This window comes from Taudactylus pleione, unplaced genomic scaffold (genome assembly GCF_031769625.1).
Source record: "Taudactylus pleione unplaced genomic scaffold, aTauple2 ptg000438l, whole genome shotgun sequence".
Lineage (NCBI taxonomy): Eukaryota > Metazoa > Chordata > Amphibia > Anura > Myobatrachidae > Taudactylus > Taudactylus pleione.
In genome coordinates this window covers 963,868-990,414 of record NW_028284840.1, presented here as the reverse complement: position 1 = coordinate 990,414, position 26,547 = coordinate 963,868, and the positions used below count along the sequence as shown (strand labels likewise).

Below are 26,547 nucleotides of genomic sequence, written 5' to 3'. Positions count from 1 at the left end.
GATATCCCAACATTGTTGCTGAGGTTCCCAAAATATTTGCACCTGTAGGTTGCTTTGCTTTTACCCGTTTGTCTAGTTTATCCCAAACCAACTCCAGTTACATACAATATATACAGTCAGATAGAGGTAATTGATCTCTGCACCAATCTTGTTCCAGATGCAAGCTTCTGTGTCTTGTTATAAAGGTCTTCCGACAACAATGTATCCTTTAGGACCAATCATTCTCAAAATAAATGACAAAAAAACATGGTTTTAGCACAATGTAAATATACCCAGTAGTTGAAAGTAGAAAAATGATTTCACAGCCAGATGAATTCTGTATAGTAGCCAAAACCTTCATGCATGAAAAACACCCAAACGTCACTCTTAGTGCAAAACTTATATAGAATGATGCTTACATTAAGGTATTTGGTGTTACTCCTATCAATGTTTCTTTCAATATGTATCCCTCCACCAATATACGTAAAAGCAGACCATATAGCAGGTACGGGGGAACCTTTTTTCTGCCGAGGACCATTTTGATATATAGAACATTATTTGCGGGCCTGGTGCAGGCCACGCCCCCTCAGTGTGCAGTCACATGGGGCGGGGCCACAATCGCCGGTGATTACAGCAATGGCCGGAACATCCTGAGGATGCTCCAGGGAGCTGTAAGCGCAGCGTTGTGACTGTCTGAAGCGTCCTAAGGACGCTCCATGTGGCACTGCTGCATAGATTCTGGCTGCAGGGGGCCATTCTAGACACCCTGCTAGTCAGATGAGGCTAGCAGAAAAAAGCTCCGAGGGCCAGACCAATCACTCGTTCCGTCCTTCGTACACTGCACCGCATGCGATATCATGTGATTGGCCATGCAGTACAGCCAATCACACAACACCACATATGACACGCGGGTGCGCACAGTAGTACGTACACACTAGATGATGTGGACGATTTGTGGTTCCAATTCGACTAAAATCGGACAATTTATCGTCTAGTGTGTACCAAGTTCCAGGCGTCGAAGGTGTCCAGAGACGCCGCACGCTGTGTAAACGGCAGCTGCCTAAGCTAACAGCCTGCCGGGTGCCCGCATTGAACTGTGAACGCTGGCCTCTGAAGTGACCGGAGGTTAAGGAAGCCTGCGATCACTTCAAAGACCAGCATTCCCAGTGATTCAGCGCACGGGTGACGTCATGACATCACCCGCGCACTGAGGACCCTGCACAGCCGCACCTGCTGGATCTAATTAGATTGAGTCAGGGCGGCGGCAACGACAGCCTGGTGATGGCCTTGATGGATCAGGTAAGTACTGGGGGGAGGAGGGGGCAGAACTACGGGGGGGGGACAGAACTACAGGGGCACTACTTGAAGGGGCAAAGTGGCACAACTACTAGGGGCACTGGATATGGGCACCACTACAGGGGGATCTGTCCCTAATCTTTAATTTTATTTGAGGGGGGGGACGCCATAGCACACACATGCTCCGGGCACCCTGGCTACACGCTACTCCTCTGTGTGTACCCAACCTAACACTTTACCCCTCACCTTTATTCCAATTCAGGTTATCACTGATCTTGAATTACTTAAACTTCAATAAAAACTGGACAAATCGGGTGTTCTAAAACTTGTAGTGTATATAAATCAAAACAGCATTTAATGATGTGCTCAGTTTTACCTCTCTCTCTCTCTCTCTCTCTGAGGTTTTATTAATCCCATTAATAAGTGTACTATTGCTGTTGTTTACCTTATTTTAATTATCCTTTTAATGAATGACTTTGCGTTCCTTTCCAGATCATCGGACACATATTCAGTGAAATAAGCCCAGATTGCCTGGAGCCCGTTTCCCTTGCTGCTCTCCTCAAACACCCGATTTTTCACGACCTTGTTGAAAATTGTCAGAGTTATAAACTTTCAGTAAGTTCATGCTTTCAGCATATACAACAAATATCCTTTATTTACAGGGCATAAGTTACATTTTTCTATCTTGTATTTCTTTTGTTGAATTGAAAGTTCTTTGTTTGTGGAACCAGTTACCGGATGGTGAAGGAATGTTAATTGGGGAGTCAGTAGATTATGGGGTGAAGCAGGCACCAGCAAACATCTATTTTATGGATGGGCATTAACATTTGTTTCTTACTTTAAATCTAAAGGAGGCTTCCAACCAAATTAGATATTTAACTCTTTCCCCTGTAAGCTCTGTAACAGCTAATTCTCCCCCTGAGGCTGTGAGGGCGATTCTGAAGTTCAGTTCTGCAAACACAAAACTAAAAGATAACATTCTAAGGAATCTGTATTTAATGATGAAATACCGACAGCGGATGCCCAATGGACCTAATTCTCGACTGGCACTGGTAAGTACCCTAACCCTCCCCTCTTCCCCCCTAACCCTCCCTTAGTGGTGCCTAACCTTATCCTCCACCCCATTAGTGCCTAAACCTAACCCCCCGTCCCGCACCCTAAACCTAGCCCTCCCGGGGGGTTCCTAACCCTAACTTCCCCTAATGGTGCCTATCCCCCCCTTTCCCTACCCTAACCCTCCCGGGGGGGTGTCTACCACCAAGTTCCCCATGGGTTCCCCAAAACGAAAGCGTGGCTATCTATTATAAGGGACAGTTATTATAAGGCCATTATTCATTAAGCTTGAGGAGCTCGGACTCTGATTAACGGGAGGGGGGGGGGGTAGAACAAAGCAGGCGTATCTGTACCGTTTAAACGCTGTTTGATGGGCGTGCATAAATTAGCCACTGCTATCTCCTTCGTAGCATGAGAGCTCTCAGCGTGTTAGGAGAGCCGCAGTGTCTGAGGCAGGTCAGGCTTGACCAATCTGCGCCAGTGTTTTTGATGTTTTACGCCTTTGTACGTCGTCAGACAGATATGAGAAGGCAGCAGCGGGCGTCCCTATGCTCGGGTAGTCTTTGGAAACATTAGCATATTTTCGCAGCTCTGTTTCATGCGAAATTGCAGCTGCGATTACATTATCGTCCATCTCTGTATCAGGCCCTCATTGTAAATGATTGAGGGACAGCTGCTTTTCAGTGCAGCTGTCCCCCAACTTTCAGCTCGCAGCAAGTCGACTAATTAATTATTGCAAGCGATCGATTATGAATAGGCCCCCTAATATGATAACTCACTCAGTCATCAACTATTCCTACTTGCAGCCATTTAACATGGTTTAATAGTTGGGGGGGAAAGAAAGAAAGAAACATTTTATGGTTTGGTACTAAATGGAATTAATAGGTTAGGATCCAGGGTCTCCCAACATTGAAAATACAGTAAATAAGAGAATATTATCCAATCAGTGCAGTATAGATTTTCGCTATCCCCTATACACTCACCTACTTGAATATCGGAATAAGAACACATATAGAATTGAACTAAAAATCCAATTTTTTTTAAACCATTGAAATAAGCAGAAAACATCCACATGTATCTGTCATGAATCAGTATAGGACCTGAGTCATTACAGATTGCTATTGCGATCGCAGCTGCAATTACGCATGCAGTCCCACTGTGAAAATATGCTAATGAAAGCTATCGCTATGCCATCGCAGCCTAACATAAGGACACCCCCTTTACCTTACACACATCCGTAATACTTACCAAGTCTTCCAAACCATCGGTAACATCGAGTAGAATCGCAGCCTCACGTACACTTGCACAAGCTCTGACCTTACTCAGATATTACTAACCTCATCGCATGCAGTGACAGCCCAAGCTGCGTATGGCATCGCAGTGGCTAATTTATACACGCCCCTGTAACGGCGTTCAAACGTACTGACACTCCTATGTTTCGACGACCACCCCCCCCCAAACGCTCCCTTCCTGTCAATCACTCTGCGATCGCAGTCTGTTCAAATTGGAGCTTTCGCACACGCTCACTGCGATGCATACGCAGTAAGCAACAATCAGCTGATTGTGTGTGTAATGGCAGTTGTGATTGGTAATGAATCAGGTCCATAATTATATATAAAACCTTAAACCTAAATTAAGTCAGAGGTCTCCCGTGAAAAAACATGCATTGTAATCAATAGCAATGTAGTAAGAAGCTGCTGCATATGCACACCATGTAAAACCCGCTATAGTAGTAGTACATGTCTTTACAGAGAAATTTATGAGCCTATCATTCCTCTATACATACTGTAGCTGGAGAGAGGTAGATTTCCCAGGAGCAAACAGCATGAAGTTGTGAAAAGGTTTGCGGGGAGTTTGGTGCAGATGCGTCAGGCACTTACCTTACTTCATATGCTCCTACCTTCACTGAGATGTTGCATAGAGTCCTGGAATGCAGGCTCTGGCCACTCTTGTCCCCTTGATTCTAATCTCACTGCGCTCATGGCCTTCCTCTCTTCTGGCTGACCTTGGCGAGCACAGAGGAATAACCCCGAGGAGCTCTACTGCGTGGGGTGCTCTTGTGTCAGCCCTTTCCATCAGGACTTCTTTATGCTCCTGAGCTGGAACAGCACCAGATCCACTCTTGATCTTAAAGTGTCTTGATCCTATACTCAGCTGGCAAGGGGGCAAGCATTAACTCTTTTATGAAGAATCTCCTTCTGGTGCCATGACTTAAGTTTTCTGGTCTGCGGCTTCTTCTTCCTCTTGTCTGCTTTTCTTTCTAGTGGCTCTTTGTCTCTTCAGTGCAACACCTTCTTTCTTCTATCTTCTGGCGCTCTTCTCTGTTCCCTCATTGCTGCCAGACTGCCGCTCTCTACCTTTGACAGCTTATAGAAACCGGAGAGAGAGAGGAAGAGCTGTGACGAGATGAGCCGTGATTGGCACCCCGTGACACAGGGGCAGAACTATGGGAGACAATAGAGGCGCCTGCCGCCGGGCTCCAGCACTGAAGGGGCACCTCCTCCATTGACCACAACATATTCACCCCACTTAGGGATGTAACTATGTACCCGGAGTGTACCATCACGGTCGCCCAATACATGGCACCTCTTCCCGGCACCTGAGAAGCCACCATATACTAAGCAGAGCTTCATGTCAGACCATAAGCTGCTGCCTTCGTCTATCTATAGCCTGTCTGCATGCAAATTGCTATATTACAGTGTGACGGGGGGGGCACCAAATTATAACTTCCCTCCGGGCATCTGGGATGAACTTACACCACTGCCGTGACACATACAGTAGCTCCTGTCTACGCACTGTGAGCCAGTGGCACCATTTTCAAAATGCTACAGTGCTAGTGGCTGGGCTTGAATCTTTTCAGATTATAGATTGCCAAGGCTGGAGCTACTGTAAGTGGGAATTTACCATGCCACATGTAGAAGATGGCAGCTTCCTCCAAGATGGATCAAGGGACGTCACCTTCCCCAGGTAAGTTTCCTAATTCCGCGGACATAACTCCATCTCCTCTGTGGGCATCAGATCCAGCGCTGGGCACCACTCCTTGGTTCCAGTACTGGTCTCTGTGGTGTCAAACTTCGGGCACATTTCTCGAGTTTCACCCACTTATTCCTTTGTAGTCCCTATAAAGATAGCCATTGTTACCTCCATCAGCAAGTCAGGGCACCATTCTTTGTTACCAACAATGAGGATGTGTTTGATGGCCCAGTCCAACAGACCTTACATCCCTCTTCTACCAGCTCAGTTCCTCTTTTTCATACCTCCTGATTTCCAATTATGGATTCTCTTTGGGAGTGGCGGCTCCTCATGGCCACTTACCTGAGACCACCAGAGGGTCTCTTGCCCAAAGAGTATATCATCCGTACTTTCTCTATTATATAGTTCCAAAACACAGTCTTCAGGGGGTGGAGGCATGCACTACCCAAAAAACATTTCTTCCTAGGTATCACCTGCCACCTGCAGCACTTCCTTGTGTGGCATCTCCACCAGTCCTGTGTTTTCTTCCAGGACCAGTCCTGCAATGGCAAGCAGCCCCTCTTCTTCCAGCAAGTAGTGTTGAGGTGTCCCACTTGCAGGTTATGGTCACTCTTCCAGGCCACTTCTTCAGAGAGGACAATCACCTGTGAGTGTGGTACCAACAGTTCTTCGCGATTCCACAGTCCGTCATCCACTTTGCTTGCATCTTTGTCAACATCTTCTATGTGGACTAGTCAGTCTTTGGATGTGGCCGATTTCTCACACACTTCCAACTCTGCCTTCTGCAGAGGAGTGGTGGTGAGAGCCTGTGAATGCTTCCAACATGAGCTCCTTCATTCCTGGGTTTTTGCACTGTTCCTTGTAGTGTGGCATCTTAAAGCCCTCTTTATCCACATTCGCCTTGTGCAGATAAGGATCGTTGTTTCTTGGGACCTCTTCTTTTGTAACAGCGCTACATCATCTCCCCAGGACCACTCATGGGCCAGGTGTCCCTATTACTGGCACTTCCAACAATGGGGGTACTTGACTGTCTTTGTCCAGCCTTTTACCCAGGATTTTCCCCAGAATTCCTCTTTGCTGTGCTTAGTTGCTCGCTACATGATCTGGCAGACATCCTTTATCTAGCAGACATTTCTATCCAACCACTATTGTCCTCAAATGCCCGAAGATGGATCTGCTCTGGGGCTGACATCATGGGGGTCCTCTTGGCGAAGTTCCACATCTTCTCCAACATCCTTATCCTGCCGACAAAGCCAAATGTGAAGAGGTGTGTGTAGGGTGTGGTGCAAATATAAATATCCTTACTTCCCCCACTGAACTAGTAGTGAAGAATATCGGTCAATCAGACACCATCCAAACATATATAATCCAGTATACAGTAAAGGTATCTGAAATAAGTGGTCAGCTAGCTTGCAGATAGGCAGAGAGACAGAGATGCATATACTGTATACCTGACAGTAGCCATATCAATTGTGGTGCCTAAGGGCTGGTGCACATAAACACTGACGATGATAAAAGATACCAGCGCTAGCTAGCCGCTTCTGATTGGCTGTTTGTGGACTCACCTCTGATGCTGATAGGAGCTTTCTTCATTGACCATGAATATAATATTAGATTTTGGGCATATTAATGTTATTTTAAATTATTATTTTTTTGTTCATACTCGATATCTACTGTATTATAGAGATTTTTGTCTATAAAAAAAACAAATAGTGAATGTGTGGGGGTTTTCTTTTGTACTTATACCCACAATCACTTACATTCAACCAGGTCATAAGTACACCGGGTGTTTCTGGTGCAGAGCTGGATGCAATTTACCGTGCGCCCCAGCATGAGGGTGTAGATACGCACATTTTACATGTTGCTTTTTACTAGATACACAGATTTTACGGGTGGCTTTTTTAGAGAATAATTTTTGACACATATGTAGAAAGCAACATCAGCCCCAGTGTGCCGCCCTTTGGAGAAGTCAGTTGTCAGTTGTAAAATCCCAAAATCTATCAAGTTACCAACACAGCCCTGTATACATACACACTAGGAAACACCCATTCACAGAAATAACACCCATCTAACATAAGTGCACCACCACAGCCCTGTATACATACACACTAGGAAACACCCATTCACAGATATAACACCCATCTAACATAAGTGCACCAACACAGCCCTGTATACATACACACTAGGAAACACCTATTCACAGAAATAACACCCATCTAACATAAGTGCACCAACACAGCCCTGTATACATACACACTAGGAAACACCCATTCACAGAAATAACACCCATCTAACATAAGTGCACCAACACAGCCCTGTATACATACACACTAGGCAACACCCATTCACAGAAATAACACCCATCTAACATAAGTGCACCAACACAGCCCTGTATAAATACACACTAGGAAACACCCATTCATAGAAATAACACCCATCTAACATAAGTGCACCAACACAGCCCTGTATACATACACACTAGGAAACACCCATTCACAGAAATAACACCCATCTAACATAAGTGCACCACCGTGCTCAGGAATCAGGACTTGCTCATCTGTATAGAAGGACAGATTACTCTGTATTGTATTCCCCATTTATGCTCATTACCTGGTGACTGGGATACAAGCACATGACACAAATGACTGATGTATACCCACTGTTTGCGCATGCACTTACAGTTTAGCCATTTTGTATAGTCCATTCCAAAGAATCTGTCTTTCTTGTTTATTTACAGGATATCCAGAGCATACTACAGAAATCCAAACTCATGCACTCAGCTGATGGAGACAATCTGACGTCCAGCTCCTCCGGCACATAACATAGACTGCTAAGAAGGAATAAATACAAGTCTGATAGTCTCTGCCTTTACTACTGTTACTATGTTCCCGGTTTCTCATTGCTGGAAATTGTGAAATGAAGCATCTGACCCAAAATGAAATGGATTTTTTTAAGCAATAAACAAGACCTTACAAGTTTATAGATGGCTGATTGTTATTATTAGATATTAAAAATACATTTGGGCTGTTTATTTACTTAACTGAGTTATCCATGGCTGGGGTCCTATGTTTGCCCCTGGCTCATAAAAGTGCCCATAAAACCAAGTAACTCACAGGTTCTCAAACTCGGTCCTCAGGACCCCAAACAGTGCATGTTTTCCAGGTCTCCTCACAGAATCACAAGTATAATAATCTCCTCCTGTGGATCTTTTAAAATGTGTCAATGAGTAATGAATACACCTGTGCACCTGCTGGGTGACCTGCAAAACGTGACCTGTGTGGGGTCCTGAGGACCGAGTTTGAGAACCACTGAAGTAACGAATTATCATTGAAATTAGCAGAGCAGCCCCTATCAGTGTGCCTCTCATTCAGAACGTCCCCCAGCCAGGTGTCTCTTTTGTGATTCCATGCTCTAGGGGCAGGCCTGGCCAACCTGTGGCTCTCCAGCTGTTGTGAAACTGCAAGTCCCAGCATACCCTGCCACAGTTTTGCAATTGTGGAATGCTAAAACTGTGGCAGTGCATGCTGGGACTTGTAGTTTCGCAACAGCTGGAGAGCCACAGGTTGGCCAGGCATGCTCTAGGGGTTAAGGCGGAAAAGTGACCATTGCACAATGGAGTATGAAAATCAGGGGGTCATTCAGAGTCGGTCGCAAGCGCTGAGCTCGATGTTGCCCCACTGGGCATGCGCACAACGGAGCCGGCTCCGTTGTGCGCTTGCGCGAGACCCGGCTAGCAACGGACGCTCCGTCGCTAGGGGTCTCGCAGCAGACGGGGAGAGCTGTTGATGGTGAGTGACAGCTCGCCCCGTTTGGGAGGCAGGCAGGGGGCGTTCCCTCCGGAACGCTTGCCGTTTGAGGGCGGCCCCACTGACATCATTGCTGATGTCAGTGGGCAGCTTCCTGCTCGATCAGAGCAGGAAGCTCTCTGGGGCTTACGAGTGCCCAGACCCAACCTTAGGGTCTGGTCGTAAGTCTCGATGGTCTTGACCATCGCGACAAGGAGGCGGTCGTTCAGGATGCAAGCGGCCGCCCTGATTCAGGGCAACCGCTTGCAACTAACGACCACCTCTGAATGAGGTCCTCAGTCTAGTTCAGAGGTTCCCAAACGCGTTCCTCAAGTCTCCCCAACAGTTCAGGTGTTAGAGATATCCATGGCAGGTGACTTAATTAGTACCTCAGTCAATTTTATTTAACTACATGTGTTCAACCATGGATATGTCTAAAACCTGAACTGTTGGGGAGCCTTGAGGACCACGTTTGGGAACCTCTGGTCTAGTTGTTTGTGACACAGTTGAAAGATCCAGTTCACATCACAGTCATTGGAATAATAGGCTCCACACACATGATAAATATCACACTCTTGTTGGATGATTATGGCACACACCGAGCTATAAATAAACAATCAACAGTGGCTCATAGATTTGGCAGAAGAGCTGACACTCAGGACCTCATTCAAAGTCGGTCGTTGCGGCTGCACGGTCGTACGCCACCGATGTTCGCTATACTGCGCATGCGTAAAGTTCGCAATGCGCGTGCGCAAACTAGCCGCTACGATCAGAAATTTCTCTCTCCTTGAACACAGCCAGGTCGGTAGTTTGAGTGACAGAATGAGGCGTTTGTGGGTGGTAACAGGGGAAGGTGCTTGAAAACGGGAGAGTGGAGATCCGAACGCAGGCGTGCCTAATTATGCGAGCAGCGTTTTATGGGAGTGCATACGGTTTATGGGAGTGCATAATTAACAAAGTAGCGTCATGGCACATGTGACATGGGAGGTTTTTTACACTGACATGATTGTAGAGCTTAAGAGAGGGTATGGTCAACCTTAAGCTCTACGACCAGTTTCGATGGTTCCCGATGGTCTCGATTAATCCTTATATGCCCGGAGATGACGTGCAATGCGTACAAGAAGGGGGCGTATTTTTAATTCCGACCGCTTCCTCCCCTTGGTCGGCCAGCTACTGATCCAAACTTAGAGACGCAACTTGCGAGGGAATCATTTGAATATCCGGCCCCTTTTCCCGTACGTACGTGCGGCCGCTTCGACCGACTTTGAATGAGGTCCTCAATGCCTTGAGGATATTTCACTCTCGTCCTCTACCTTGTCCTTCTTAACAGCTCCAGTGATCTTCCATCATCAGGTAAGTCTCCCCGTCACTGGACAGCCTTGTCTCACAGGATATCACACAGCAGGTTACAGTTACCTGGGTTGTATTGTTATGTTGGTATCTCTTGTCTTTACAGTGTTTACTAAAGTGTCAGTTTGAGCCTCTGATTTGGAGCATTATAGGTTCCAGTATGCCCACACATGTACTTGCCTCTGCAGCCCATTATGGAGGCTCTCTCTAGTCTCCCACGAAGAAGTCTCTACTGTAACCCAAATAACCCAGTGACTGTAGTGTATATAAATACAAGAGTGACTGTAGTGTATATAAATACAGGAGTGACTGTAGTGTATATAAATACGGCAGTTACGGTAATGTATATAAATACACCAATGAATGTAGTGTATATAAATATAGCAGTGAATGTAGTGTATATAAATACGGCAGTGAATGTAGTGTATATAAATACACCAATGAATGTAGTGGATATAAATACAACAGTGAATGTAGTGTATATAAATACGGCAGTGAATGTAGTGTATATAAATACACCAGTGAATGTGGATATAAATACGGCAGTGAATGTAGTGTATGTAAATACGGCAGTGAGTGTAGTGTATATAAATATGCCAGTGAATGTAGTGTAAATAAATTTCTACTTCAGGGTCCATAGGGTATCCACAGGATACCTTGGGGTATAGGTGTGACGTCAGTCGCAGGGCACCAAAGAGTTAAGCTTTCAGCCTCCCAGGATGCACTAGGTCCCCCTCCTATACCCTGCCCCCGAGCCAAGGCACCTCAGTTTAGTTTGGTGCCCGGCCGGAGACGGGTGCACCTGTTGGAGTGGGGGCTGGAAGAGCCCCTGAAGCTTTTTTCTTCATGCAGCTGTGGCTGCACATCTGGATGAACAGCATGGACAGTCAGTCCTGACGTCCATGCTGTTTTCCCTACACCCCGCCGGTACCAGAACGCCGGTACTGATCCGGGGATGCTGGTGGGCATCTGGGGTCACAGCTAGCGGTGACCCCAGATGTTCCGGACCATGGCCGGATTCAAGGGGGACAGAGGTAAGCAGCGGGGTCCCGCGGTGGGTCCCCGCTGATCACATGGTCCTAAGTCCCCAGGCAGGGGGCTCCCTGGGGACGCTGCAGCGTGGAGCCAGGCGACCAACCTGCGCTTCCACTACCCCCTGGGACAGCGGACCGCAGCAGAGCGGTAGCGATGCGGCGTCCCAGGGGTTAAATGCATGCCAGGGGAGTGCGCCTTCCCTGTCTCACAGCCGGCGCCTCCCCCGCTGCACACAGCCCTCTCTGCACTGTGCTGACGGCCCTGTGTCAGCGCTCCTCCCCCAGGCCAGCCTTCTCTCTGCTCCTCGGCGGCCATCTTTTCAGAAGCATGGTGAACGCTGCTGGAAGCCTGCATTGGAAGCATCGTGGTCTGGGTCCCCCCGCATACCTCTCCTCCGCTGTGGTCAGGTCTGTGTATGCAGCGCTGTGTCCTACCAGGCCCTGTGTCTGTGTAGTTGAGTGATCAGCGCTGTTAGTGCAGGAATTGATTTTCTTTGCATTGTATGTGACTGTGCTAGCACTGCTGTCTGTAACTTTTCTTCTCAAGACTGTCAGCTTTATTACTGTCCCTGTTCTTTCTGCTAAGCCCTTGCGGTGCGGTGCTGCAGGGTGGTCTCTCGCCTATTTAATATATAATTGGTGAGAGGGGTCACATACGTGGTGCCATCATGTCTGAAAGTGATTTTCCCCTCCGGCTACAGTGTACCACGTGTAAAGTACCGTTAGCGGAGGGGGAGGGTAGCGCGGAGGGCCTTTGCCGGCAGTGTTTGTCCATGGCGCGGCCTCTTACGGTTACAGCACCGGTACAGGAGCCGCCCTGGGCTTGTTTCGCTCAGGCGCTAACAGCTTTAGTGGGCCAGTTAGCTCCGCAGCCCGCGTTTACTCCGATGGGTTTGTCCCAGCAGTCTGTGGTGACGTCACCCATGCAGGGTTTCCCACGACAATTGGTGGTACCCCACAGTCTCCCTATTTCCCCGCTCCCGGTTTCTCAGGAGCTAGCGTGGGTTAACTCCCTGACGAGTTCTGTACAGCACTTGTCGGATGTGTTGCAAGGGGAGTCTGTGATGCGGCCTCATAAACGGCCGGTGGCGTCTCTGTCCGCTCCTTATGAGGATGACGAAGGGACGTCTGATGATGGGGAGATTCTGGATCCTTACGATCAGGAACCTCTCCATACTAAGGACGCTGATGCTAAGTCCAAAGTATATATTCCTGGACTTATTCGGGCGGTCCGCACAGCCTTGGTGATTGAGGACGAAGTTCCCCCAGCGGCTAAGTCTAAGTATGCCTTTTTCAAAGACGTGAAGGGCGATGCCACAGTCTTTCCTCTTTCGGGTCAGTTGGTGGACCATTTAGAGGAGGCGTGGAAACAGCCTGGCAAAAGATACCAGCCGCAGAGACGCCTGGCGGAGGCTTATCCGTTCGCGGATAATTATTTTGCTAAGTGGGAATCCCCTCCACAGGTGGATTCTCACGTGACCCGTCTTGTCCGTAGTGCCACATTGCCGATGCCATCCATGTCCTCCCTTAAGGATGCTACAGACCGCAAGGTGGAAATCTGCCTGAAGTCCGCTTATTCCCTTGCGGGGGGGGCAGCACGGCCGGCTATGGCCATTTGCTGGGTTGCCAGAGCAATGGAGCGCTGGGCGGATTCATTAGAGGCTTCTTTTGATTCCGACTGTTCGGCCGAACAGGCGCAGTTGATTGGCAATCTCCGTGATTCGGCCACCTACATCAACGAGGCGGCTCTAGACATTAGTACTCTGGTGTCTAGAATTTCTTCAGCAGCGGTAGCTGCTCGTCGCACCTTGTGGCTGAGATCCTGGAAGGCGGACGCAGATTCCAAGAAGGGTCTGGAAGCATTGCCGTTTACCGGAGAAGTTCTCTTTGGTCCGGATCTGGATAAGATTGTGGCCACGCTGGCGGCAGCCAAATCAGCTTGTCTCCCGTCGGCCGCTGCTCCTTCTGGTTCTGGACCATCGTCCTTTCGGTCATCTAGGGCCCAGGGCAGGCCCAAACCACAGTCGTTTCCTCATCAGGCTGGCCCTAGGAAATCGGTCAAGCCCCGGAAGCAGGCATGGAGTACCAGACGTCCGGCCCCCAAGCCAGATGACAAGCCTGCGGCCTGGCGGTCCGGGCCTCCCTTTGGGGGATCCCAGGGTGGGAGGTCGCCTGCTGCAGTTCGCCCAGTGTTGGTCGGTCACTACGACAGACACTTGGGTTCTGGAGGTGGTCTCCCACGGGTACGCCCTCTCCTTCCGGCACAGACCCCCGGCTCGATTCTTCACCACGGGTCTACCATCAGACCGGAACAAGGCTACGGAGCTGCGGAAGGTATTGCACACTATGCTCCAGGCTGGAGTTATAGTGCCTGTTCCATTCTCCCAGAGGGGCCAGGGTTTCTATTCAAATCTTTTTTTGGTACAGAAACCCAATGGGTCGTATCGTCCGATACTCAACCTCAAAGCACTCAACAAGTCTTTGCGGCTACCGAAGTTTTGGATGGACACCCTACGGTCCATCATTCTGGCGCTGGAACCTGGGGACTACATGGTGTCATTGGACATACAGGACGTTTACCTGCATGTCCCTATTCTTTTGCGCCATCAACAGTTCCTCAGGTTTGCAATCCGCAGCGACCACTTCCAGTTTCGGGCGTTACCTTTTGGCCTGGCGACAGCACCACGTGTTTTCACCAAGGTGATGGCGGTCATGGCGGCTTCTCTGCGGCTGCAGGGAGTCCGCATGTTGCCGTACTTGGACGACCTGTTATTGGTGGCAGGATCTCCAGAGCTCCTGTTACGCCACTTGGACCTGACCATTGCCCTGCTGCAACGGCATGGCTGGCTAATCAACTGGCAGAAGTCCACTCTAATCCCGTCTCGGAGGATTCTGCATCTTGGAGCCTTATTGGACTCGGGACAGCAAAAGATCTTCGTGACGGAGGAAAAGATCTCTGCTTTACAGTCAAGGGTGCGCAGTTGTCTGCACAGCCGCCGGGTGTCTCTACACTCGGCGATGAGGTTACTGGGCTCCATGGTGTCGGTGTTCGACATGGTGGAATATGCCCAGTTTCACTCCAGACCTCTGCAGCACCTGATCCTGTCAAAGTGGAACGGGCTGCCTCAGTCTCTGAAGTCCCAGACGATTGTGTTCACCCCGGAGGTTCGCCTGTCCCTTGCTTGGTGGTTACAGATGACCCACCTCAGCGGGGGACGTCCGTTCTGGGTTCCAAATTGGGTCCTGTTGACAACGGACGCCAGTCTTCGGGGTTGGGGAGCAGTTTCGAGTCCACATCTGTTCCAGGGCAGGTGGACGCCGACAGAAGCGGAGCTTCCAATCAATATCCGTGCGGTCTTCAATGCTCTCCAGCAGGCACATCGGTTTCTCCAGGGTCACCAGGTACAGGTCCAGTCAGACAACGCTACCACCGTGGCCTACATAAACAGGCAAGGAGGAACCCGAAGCCGGGCGGCTCTCGTAGAGGTGTCTCGGATCCTGGTTTGGGCGGAGCGCAATCTTCCGGCCATATCAGCGGTCTTCATCCCGGGAGTGCTCAATTGGGAAGCGGACTTTCTAAGTCGCCAGGACGTTCATCCGGGGGAATGGTCCCTGCACCCGGACGTTTTTCAACTACTGGTGGACAGATGGGGTCTTCCAGAGATCGACCTCATGGAGTCCCGGCAGAACAACAAGTTGCCGGTGTACGGGTCTCGCACAAGAGACGAAGGGGCGTCTCTGGTGGATGCTCTCTCCGTCCGGTGGACGTTCCGGTTCGCATACCTGTTCCCTCCGGTCTCCCTTCTTCCACGGGTAATCCGGAAATTCAAACAGGAAGGAGGGACGCTCCTGTTGATAGCTCCCGCGTGGCCCAGACGGCACTGGTTCTCAGACCTTCAGGGTCTGTCCGTGGACAGTCCTCTGCGGTTGCCGCTACGACCGGACCTCCTGTCTCAGGGTCCTTGTCGTCACCTGGACCTGACTCGGCTGTCTTTGACGGCGTGGCTGTTGAGACGGCCATGCTGAGGTCCCGGGGGTTTTCCAGCTCTGTGGTGCGTACAATGTTGCGAGCTCGGAAACCGTCTTCCGCGAGGATATACCATCGCGTGTGGCATACGTTCTTCCAGTGGTGTCGACCGAGAGGTTATGCACCGCGGGAGTTTCATCTGTCTCGGATTCTTGCCTTCCTGCAAGCGGGACTAGATCATGGGCTTCGCCTTGCTTCTTTGAAGGTACAGGTTTCGGCCCTGTCTGTCTGGTTTCACCGTAGGATTGCTACAATTCCGGATGTGCGCACCTTTATGCAAGGTGTTGTCCGCATTCAGCCGCCCTTTGTTCCACCTGTGGCGCCTTGGGATTTGGCTGTGATCCTGAGGGCTCTCCAAGGACCGCCGTTTGAACCACTGGGATCAGTGGATCTTAAATGGCTAACAGCTAAGACTATTTTCCTTCTGGCTATTGCTTCGGCCAGACGTGTTTCTGAGTTAGGGGCTCTTTCTTGTAGACCCCCTTTCTTGGTTTTTCATGGGAACAGGGCAGTACTCCGCACTCGGCCCGAGTTTCTTCCCAAAGTTGTTTCCCAGTTTCATGTTAATGAGGAAATCGTTGTTCCGGCCTTTAACTCACCGGGTCTTTCCGTGGGTGAGGCCTCTTTGGATGTTGTGCGGGCCTTAAGGACTTATGTTGACCGCACTTCTTCGTTTAGGAAGTCGGACGATTTGTTTGTCCTGAATGGCTTCCGTAAAAAGGGTTGGCCTGCTTCAAAGCAAACTTTGGCAGCCTGGATCCGTATGGCTATTTCTGAAGCTTATCTTCATGAAGGCCTACCGGTTCCTCCTTCTCTGAAGGCTCATTCCACTAGGTCTGTGGGTCCTTCGTGGGCAGCTCGACATGGTGCCTCTGCAGTCCAGATCTGCAAGGCTGCTACGTGGTCCTCTGTCCATACCTTCGTGAGGTATTACAGGTTTGACACCTTCGCCTCTCAGGATGCTTCCTTCGGGCCGCGGATTCTTTCTGCACAGGAGCGTCCCCACCCTTAAAGGATACTGCTTTGGGACATCCCCAAGGTATCCTGTGGATACCCTATGGACCCTGAAGTAGAAAATATGAGATATGGTTAGAACTTACCCTTGTTATCTCTATTTCTACGAAGTCCATAGGGTTCCACAGGACTCCCGCCCTGTCGCACCTGTGCTGCAGATGGGCTTTGCTCTGGTCACCGGTTTTTCCATCTCCCTCTGGTGAGAATGTGATTCTTGTGTGTGTCCAGATCTTTTTTCTCTCTCTTCCTTCTCCTCCTCCGGCCTATGGCTTGGTAACTAACTGAGGTGCCTTGGCTCGGGGGCGGGGTATAGGAGGGGGACTTAGTGCATCCTGGGAGGCTGAAAGCTTAACTCTTTGGTGCCCTGTGACTGACGTCACACCTATACCCCAAGGTATCCTGTGGAACCCTATGGACTTCATAGAAATAGAGATAACAAGGGTAAGTTCTTACCATATCTCATATTATGCCAGTGAATGTAGTGTATATGAGTACGGCAGTGACTGTAGTGTATATAAATACGCCAGTGAATGTAGTGTATATAAATACAGGAGTGACTGTAGTGTATATAAATATGCCAGTGAATGTAGTGTATATAAATACGGCAGTGACTGTAGTGTATATAAATACGCCAGTGAATGTAGTGTATAGAAATATAGCAGTGAATGTAGTGTATATAAATACGGCAGTGAATGTAGTGTATATAAATACACCAATGTAGTGGATATAAATACAACAGTGAATATAGTGGATATAAATACGGCAGTGAATGTAGTGTATATAAATTTGGCAGTGAGTGTAGTGTATATAAATATGCCAGTGAATGTAGTGTAAATAAATATGCCAGTGAATGTAGTGTATATGAGTACGGCAGTGACTGTAGTGTATATAAATACGCCAGTGAATGTAGTGTATATAAATACGCCAGTGAATGTAGTGTATATAAATACAGGAGTGACTGTAGTGTATATAAATATGCCAGTGAATGTAGTGTATATAAATACGGCAGTGACTGTAGTGTATATAAATACGCCAGTGAATGTAGTGTATATAAATACGGGAGGGACTGTAGTGTATATAAATATGCCAGTGAATGTAGTGTATATAAATACGGAAGTGAATGTAGTGTATATAAATACGCCAGTGACTGTAGTGTATATAAATACGCCAGTGAATGTGGATATAAATACGGCAGTGAATGTAGTGTATATAAATACGGCAGTGACTGTAGTGTATATAAATACGGGAGTGACTGTAGTGTATGTAAATATGGCAGTGAATGTAGTGTATATAAATACGGCAGTGACTGTAGTGTATATAAATACGCCAGTGAATGTGGATATAAATACGGCAGTGAATGTAGTGTATATAAATACGGCAGTGAATGTAGTGTATATAAATACGGGAGTGACTGTAGTGTATATAAATATGCCAGTGAATGTAGTGGATATAAATATGCCAGTGAATGTGGATATAAATACGGCAGTGACTAGTGTATATATATATGGCAGTGAATGTAGTGTATATAAATACGGCAGTGACTGTAGTGTATATAAATACGGGAGTAAATGTAATGTATATAAATACGGGAGTGAATGTAGTGTATATAAATACGGGAGTGACTGTAGTGTATATAAATACGCCTGTGAATGCAGTGTATATAAATACGGCAGTGACTGTAGTGTATATAAATATGGCAGTGAATGTAGTGTATATAAATACGCCAGTGACTGTAGTGTATATAAATACGGAAGTGAATGTAGTGTATATAAATACGGCAGTGACTGTAGTGTATATAAATACAGAAGTGAATGTAGTGTATATAAATACAGAAGTGAATGTAGTGTATATAAATACGGCAGTGACTGTAGTGTATATAAATACGCCAGTGAATGTAGTGTATATAAATACGGGAGTGACTGTAGTGTATATAAATATGCCAGTGAATGTAGTGTATATAAATACGGAAGTGAATGTAGTGTATATAAATACGCCAGTGACTGTAGTGTATATAAATATGCCAGTGAATGTGGATATAAATACGGCAGTGAATGTAGTGTATATAAATACGGCAGTGACTGTAGTGTATATAAATACGGGAGTGACTGTAGTGTATGTAAATATGCCAGTGAATGTAGTGTATATAAATACGGCAGTGACTGTAGTGTATATAAATACGGGAGTGACTGTAGTGTATATAAATATGCCAGTGAATGTGGATATAAATATGGCAGTGAATGTAGTGTATATAAATACGGCAGTGACTATAGTGTATATAAATACGCCAGTGAATGTGGATATAAATACGGCAGTGAATGTAGTGTATATAAATACGGCAGTGAATGTAGTGTATATAAATACGGGAGTGACTGTAGTGTATATAAATATGCCAGTGAATGTAGTGGATATAAATATGCCAGTGAATGTGGATATAAATACGGCAGTGACTAGTGTATATAAATATGGCAGTGAATGTAGTGTATATAAATACAGCAGTGACTGTAGTGTATATAAATACGGGAGTAAATGTAATGTATATAATTACAGGAGTGAATGTAGTGTATATAAATACGGGAGTGACTGTAGTGTATATAAATACGGGAGTGACTGTAGTGTATATAAATATGCCAGTGAATGTAGTGGATATAAATATGCCAGTGAATGTGGATATAAATACGGCAGTGACTAGTGTATATAAATACGCCAGTGAATGTAGTGTATATAAATACGGCAGTGACTGTAGTGTATATAAATACGGCAGTGACTGTAGTGTATATAAATACGCCAGTGACTGTAGTGTATATAAATACGGAAGTGAATGTAGTGTATATAAATACGCCAGTGACTGTAGTGTATATAAATACGGAAGTGAATGTAGTGTATATAAATACGGCAGTGACTGTAGTATATATAAATACAGAAGTGAATGTAGTGTATATAAATACAGAAGTGAATGTAGTGTATATAAATACGCCAGTGAATGTAGTGTATATAAATACGTCAGTGACTGTAGGGTATATAAATACGGAAGTGAATGTAGTGTATATAAATACGCCAGTGAATGTAGTGTATATAAATACGGAAGTGAATGTAGTATATATAAATATAGCAGTGAATGTAGTGTATATAAATACGGCAGTGAATGTAGTGTATATAAAAACACCAGTGAATGTAGTGTATATAAATAGAGGAGTGAATGTAGTGTATGTAAGTACAGCAGTGACTGTAGTGTATATAAATATAGGAGTGACTGCAGTGTATATAAATTCAGGAGTGACTGTAGTGTATATAAATACGGCAGTTACTGTAGTGTATATAAGTACAGGAGTGACTGCAGTGTATATAAATTCAGGAGTGACTGTAGTGTATATAAATACGGCAGTTACTGTAGTGTATATAAATACAGGAGTGATTGGAATGTATGTAAATATGGCAGTGACTAGTGTATATAAATACAGAAGTGACTAGTGTATATAAATACGGGAGTGACTGTAGTGTATATAAATACAGGAGTGAATGTAGTGTATATAAATACGGCAGTTACTGTAGTGTATATAAATACGGCAGTGAATGTAGTTTATTTAAGGACAGCAGTGACTGTAGTGTATATAAATATAGGAGTGAATGTAGTGTATATAAATACGGGAGTGACTGCAGTGTATATAAATACAGGAGTGATTGGAATGTATGTAAATACGGCAGTGAATGTAGTGTATATAAATACGGCAGTGATTGGAATGTACATAAATACAGTATATTAGGTACAATTATTATGTTGTAGACAGAAACCATTTTTTCTGCTTTCATTTTCAGATGAGAGAACAATGACCATAACAATGCACGCTTCTCTTTGTAGCACAGACTTTAGAGGAGACTAGCTGTACTTTCATGTCGCTGCAGCATTGCTTCTCCAGACGTCTTGTTCTAACCACGCAGGGGAACATCAGACACGAAGTTCTGTATATCAGGGGCAGCTATCGCATGACTATACCCCATTGAGCCGCAGCGTAACCACAACATCCTTCTTTGCTAAGCAGACTTGGTAACAGAGCGCTTGTTGATCAGATACCCTAATCTACTTTTTTATTTCATGTATTGCAGCATTGCTTAACCATGTTGTGCTAGTGCTTTCTGCATGCTGTTAGGCCTTGTAAGCTGCACCTTTCTCATATATCTGTATATAACTTTTATCTGTGCTGCTTCTCTCTGCTTTCCCATGGTGTAGAGGTGGGTAAGCAGCAGGAGTTGTCAGGTTGTGCTCAGCCTTGTGTAGGGATGATTGAGTGTCACCAGTCCAGGGCTTGTTAGAATAGTTGTAGACTAATTTTGTCTGTACAACATGCAGACACTGTTGCTTCCACTTGTTTAAAGCAGAATTAAGTTTCACACTTATTAAAACTATAAAGCAAGCGATATAGGAAATAGCTCCTGCTCTGCTAGCAACAGCGCTCACAGCAGCCGCCCCGATATTAGCTGTCCCCAGAGGTAAGGAGATATTTAAAACAAGCACCTTCAGACTTTGGGGTCTATTTACTAAGCAGTGTTAGGAGACAGAGTGAAAAGTGATAAGGTGCCAGCCAATCAGCTCCCAACTGCTATCTGCTATCTGTGTTTAAAAAATGACAGTTGGGAGCTGATTGGCTGGCACCTTATCACTTTTCACTCTGTCTCCTACCACTGCTTAGTAAATAGACCCCATAGTGGTGTAACTAGAGTGGAGGGGCTGGTACGGACCACGCCAGGTCTAGTTACGCCACCCTTCCGAGCGGGTGACACCAAAATGCCGGCTCCTCATTGACCTGGAGCAGGGTGCTGCACTGTGATATATAGTGCTCCCAGTCACTGAGGATGGGCCGGCAGTGCGGGTAGGGTCTCTGGGGGCAGCCTGGCATCTTCTGGAGTTTTGGGCCCACCCTCAGAGTGATAAAAACCGCGAACATGCTGCAAAGGCCTTGTCCCTTCCATGCGAGCCCATTCCTTCACTAATTGGTACACTTGGTGACACTGACCCAGATGGTGTTAGCCCACTTACCTTTATGGCCAGAGAGGGATCTAGATTTATGGCATCAGATTCCCAGATTTGCCCCTTATATGCCATCATAGCCTCCACATGCACCTTATGCCAATAGACACCTCCACAGGCCCCTTTAGATGCCACCAGTTCTCCACATGCCATTTTATATGCCAGAGCGCCATCGTGCCTGGCCTCATATGCCATCATAGCCTCAGCTGTAAATCCCCCATTCATGAAGCTCTGCATGGTAATAGACAGTAGGTATACCTATTGTATATTGTTGATTTTCTGTTAGGCCTTGAGGGATGGGTCATTTTGGTGTGGATAGGCTGAAGTCTTTTTTTTGCAACTTTTTCTCCTAGTCCCCTTTTTTCTGCATGGTAATAGGACTGATTCTGAGTCGCACACAGTGTCGATGCTGCACGCAGTTGGGTGATGTTTTAAGTCTGTGCACGCATCCCAGTTACATAGCACATGCGTTCTGATTGTTAGTGGTCAGATATGCAGTACAGAATCTGACGCACAGTCTGTGGAATGCAGCAGTCGTACCTGGGAGGTAACGGGGGACGGCTAAGCAAAGGCAAAGGCAGACGTGTCGCTGTGAGCACAATTGCGTGCACAGGGGGCCTTGGTCAGACACCTGCCGGAGGGCTTTCACTCAGAATCAGCCCCTATGTGACACAGAATGCTCACTGGCTTTTAAGCAGAGGAATGAAAGGAGCGTATGTAGTCAGCATGTCAGTGTTCACTATGTCTAACCGCACAGTAATTCATTTTAAACATGTACAAATCCACAGATGAAGCACATCGGAACTTGGCGAGAGAAAAAGCCGGGTCAAAGCCCTTTTCACAGAGATTCAGACTCAGTCACACACAAATGTACTAATGTCTGTAAGGATACTGGATTACTACCTCTATACGCACCTACCTATACCTTCTAAAACCTGCCTATAAACCTCTAATATTGACGCTATTTGTGTACGCAGTCATACAGTGAAATAAAGACTTTAGACCTTGAGCATGTGTTTCCTAAGCACAAAGTATTATTCAAGAAGACTCCCGACTGGGGTCACAACCCACACATTTATACCCTTCCCGAAATAGACAACACAATAGAGAAGCTTGTTGCTGATCCCATTGGTTCCCCATGTCGTGGTGCGCATGTTACAGGGCATTTAATAGGTTGATTCAAATGGACACAGAACAGCCTCTAACAGCTTGCTGCCTCCGTTTCCCGCCTCATGCAAATCTTGGCTGTTGGTTTTACAATGTACATTCTGGTGCTTTATATCTCTTCGGTGCATAAGTTGCGAATGCATGTTGCGATCTCCACACCGATGATACCGGGAAGCTGTTGAGAGAGTGCAGATCAATATAATACCAAACATGGCTTACTTATCACGTATTAAACCTCAGATACCAAAATAGCCTTTATTTTACAGCATTTGTAATAAATGAATAAAACTTGGATCTTTTACTTTATATCTATGGAACCTTTTGTGTAAATGTGCAATATGTAAGTATTATGGATATGGGTAAAGACGCTAGTTAGCTTTGTGCAGAAGCGTGCACACTAAGCTAATGAAAAGCATTCACATGCTGGGCCTTATGCATTCGCTAATGTGTGACATTTTAACAGCGCAACTCTGTGTATTAATGTGTGTATGAGGTATGGAAAAAGATGCGATCGCTTAATGTTAATAGTAGCATCGCCATATGTACTTAAGTGTGAGTTTGGCAAAAATGGCGCTGAGCGGCCATTCGCAAAATGGCATCTTGCCGATCTCATTTCCAAAATGGTGTCTTGCGGCCATTCGCAAGATGGCATCATTTCGATCTTATTTTGAGCTGATCTTGTTTCAGCCAATTATCCAGCTTCGACAGTCCACCCTTTGATAGCGAACAACCTGCTATCACATCCTGATGTTAAAATTAATTTTAGGCATACATACATATATTATTTAATGTTATTATGGGATGGCATAAGGTGGTTCTTAATCCATCAATAATGTGTCTCTGGGAGGGGGGACATAAAACTACCATTATACGCACACCGCGGATCTTGGAAGATCATGGGAATGATGTGGGGATGTATCAATCGTATAGAGGAAGTCTTGAGGGGGATCAGGGACTTACATTATTGAGATGTTTAAAAATAACATTTTAATAATAGTACATTTCATGCACATCTAAACATAATACATTATATGATGGTATTCCCAAGTTCAGGATTGTAATGCAGTTCTATATTTACCTCAGTATTCATATCGTCATTACTGAGAACCATCGTAATTTTGTTCCTTCGTTTTACCTTATTATTACATTTTCCACACTTCAACACAATAGGAGCACACCGGACACATATGCCAATTACTATGATGATGACCAGTATAAGTATCAGGAAGTTGCCTACGCTTGCAATAATTTCCTGGGCCTGAGAACCATTTTGCAGGGTTCAACCATGACACCCATTCCTCTACCTTTTCCTCTACTTCAGCCACTGAAGCATTATGGTTCTTCCGAAATTCCCATTTCAGCTGCAGAATTTCATCCATCTTTTGGTCTATTACCTCCTTGGGATCACTGATATCATTGGTGACATAGGTGCAACACTTCACTTCAAATTGGGTGGCCAAAGTTACGCAATATCCTCCACTGACAGCGGTTAAATAATTTAACACTAGCCTGTGTTGCACCAGTTCTTTCTTGTACGCTTGCAATTCTCAACCTGTATACCTGAAAGTGTCAACATACATCTCGGTGATATTATCTATCAATTTAGCAAGATTCTGAATATATCTAAAATTTAGTTTACCCCGAGCGATTCTGGTGGGATCCAATGCTTCTAAAACTTGAAAGCCAGTTGTCTCACTAATTAACTGAGTGTCATAACCTCTGGGACTACTCTTCCCAGGTAACACAAACCTTCGGAACTCGGAGAGAGCCACTTATACGCTTTTGTTCCACATATAAAATATACATTATCGGGGAGAACATAAGGAATAGAATGCATCATTATCATTAAACACATTTCCCTTGCATTCAGTCCTATCTCAGGCTCTTCCATTTGGTACATGCAAGTCTCTGGTTGTATTATCTTAGCACAATATCCATCTGGTACTTTACCAATAATTTATTTGGTGGAACTCAATGTATAACGATACCTAAAGCTTCTCCCATTAGATTTAATTGAGCATAATAGATCATGATTCGTAGACTCATTATCAGCTCTCAGTGAGAAGGTCATCATCTGATTATTCCCCGTCACTTCCCAATTCCCTGGTTTATTGGGGTTGGTTATGTTCAAACACAAAAGTGATCTATCTGCTTGGAATTGATATAATTTGAAATGAGGTGGTTTGGATGAGAGGAATTTTCCATCCAAGGTTTTCCCTTTTTGCAATTCTAAAATTTCCGTGATATTCAGTGGAGATGGCACCAACCCTACATTATGTTGACCCTGTGGCACATGTGAGCACACACAACAATCAGTTTGATTTAAAACTTTGCCTATCATGCTATGATAATCCTCTAAAGGATACCCACCCCAGTACGGGTTATATTTAGGTTGGCACCTTTGGATACAGTTCTCATCAACTAGGGACCCACAAAACTCACAAATACAGGAATCTGCAGATGATAAACCTCCACACCGTTCTCGAGTATCCGAAATAACAGCTCTTTTAACAGTTACAGTACTAAGATTGGTCAAACACTCCCCTGATTGGCATAGCACTCCTCCTGACTCCACTCCATCAGCGCTGCCATCAGCTCCCATCTCCTCTATCGGTCCCCTGACACAGAAACCGAACATTCCCGAACTAACCAGGATGGTGAACACTCTAGAAGAGAATATGAAAATGAACACAGCAGGCCAGTCCATTGTCACAACAAAGACCTGCAAATTTCTTTTAGTTCAGGTATCTCACTACGACCTTTTCAATCCTCCCGGAACAAGCTTGCGATTGACAGGTCCACGTTATCAGCCTTGTCTCCGCCTTGTTTCTCCACCGGTTGGTTGACCTTTTTGCAGTGAGTGGAATAGACCCAGGTATCTCTCTCAGCCACCTTCAAAGATGTAGTACTTGTCAGCAGCACCTGGTACGGACCTTCCCACCGATCAGTCAAACAACAGTTACCTCGTTGTTACCCTTCAAGTATTCCTGTGGACTTATAATCAAATGAGGTTGTCTACCAAACAGTGTTTCAAAGGGGGACAGATTTAGAGGGGGTCTAGGAGTGGTCCTTATGCTATGCAGGACCAACAGTAATGCTTAAGGCCATCCTAGTCCAGTCTCTGCCATGATTTTACTTAACTTATTTTTAATAGTCCCATTCATCCTCTCTACCTTGGCGCTGGCCTGCAGTCGGTAGGGGGTGTGAAGTCGACTATTAATACCCATCAGCTTACACATGTTTTGAAAAACATCACCTGTGAAATGGGTACCCCTATCACTCTCAATAATTTTAGGGATACCATATCTGCATACAAACTCCTGTACTATTTTCTTGGCAGTAAATGCACCAGTATTAGTGGCCGCTCGGTAGGCCTCAACCCAGTTGAAAAATACATCAGTACACACTAATACATACTTTAGATTCCTGCAGGGTGGTAATTGGATGAAATCAATTTGTATTACCTGGAAAGCTCCATCAGTCGGTGGAATGTGGAATGGTTTGGTAGGGATCGCTTTCCCTATGTTCTTCCTCAAGCAGGTCAGACAGGACATTGCTCTCTTTTCTGCTTGTGAAGAAAAACCCGGTGCGCACCAGTATGCTCTCACCAATTTACACATACCTTGCTTTCCCAGATGAGTCAGACCATGTGCTGCCTCAGCCAGGCTGGGGTAATATGCTTTGGGGGCTACTGGCTTACCTTGTCCGTCCCTCCATAGCCCTGACTCCTGCCCACATCCCTTGGACTTCCAGATGGACTTTTCCTGGATTGAACACAAATTTTGCATCTCAATTAGTTTCAGTATATCAATTGCTTGGAAAGACATAATTTGTTCTGTTGGTAAA

At 45.9% G+C, this 26,547-nt stretch overlaps 1 protein-coding gene across 1 annotated transcript in view; it reads left to right on the top strand.

Moving 5' to 3' along the window:
* Positions 1–8,279, top strand: part of SPEF2 (sperm flagellar and cilia associated 2) — a 212,814-nt gene extending 204,535 nt beyond the window's left edge. Inside the window, exons 34-35 of the mRNA XM_088447783.1 lie at positions 1,768–1,890; positions 8,039–8,279. Of these exons, the coding sequence (XP_088303909.1) occupies positions 1,768–1,890; positions 8,039–8,122 (207 nt within the window). The 3' untranslated portion in view covers positions 8,123–8,279. The remainder of the gene's footprint in view (positions 1–1,767; positions 1,891–8,038) is intronic.
* The last annotated feature ends 18,268 nt before the right edge of the window (positions 8,280–26,547 follow it).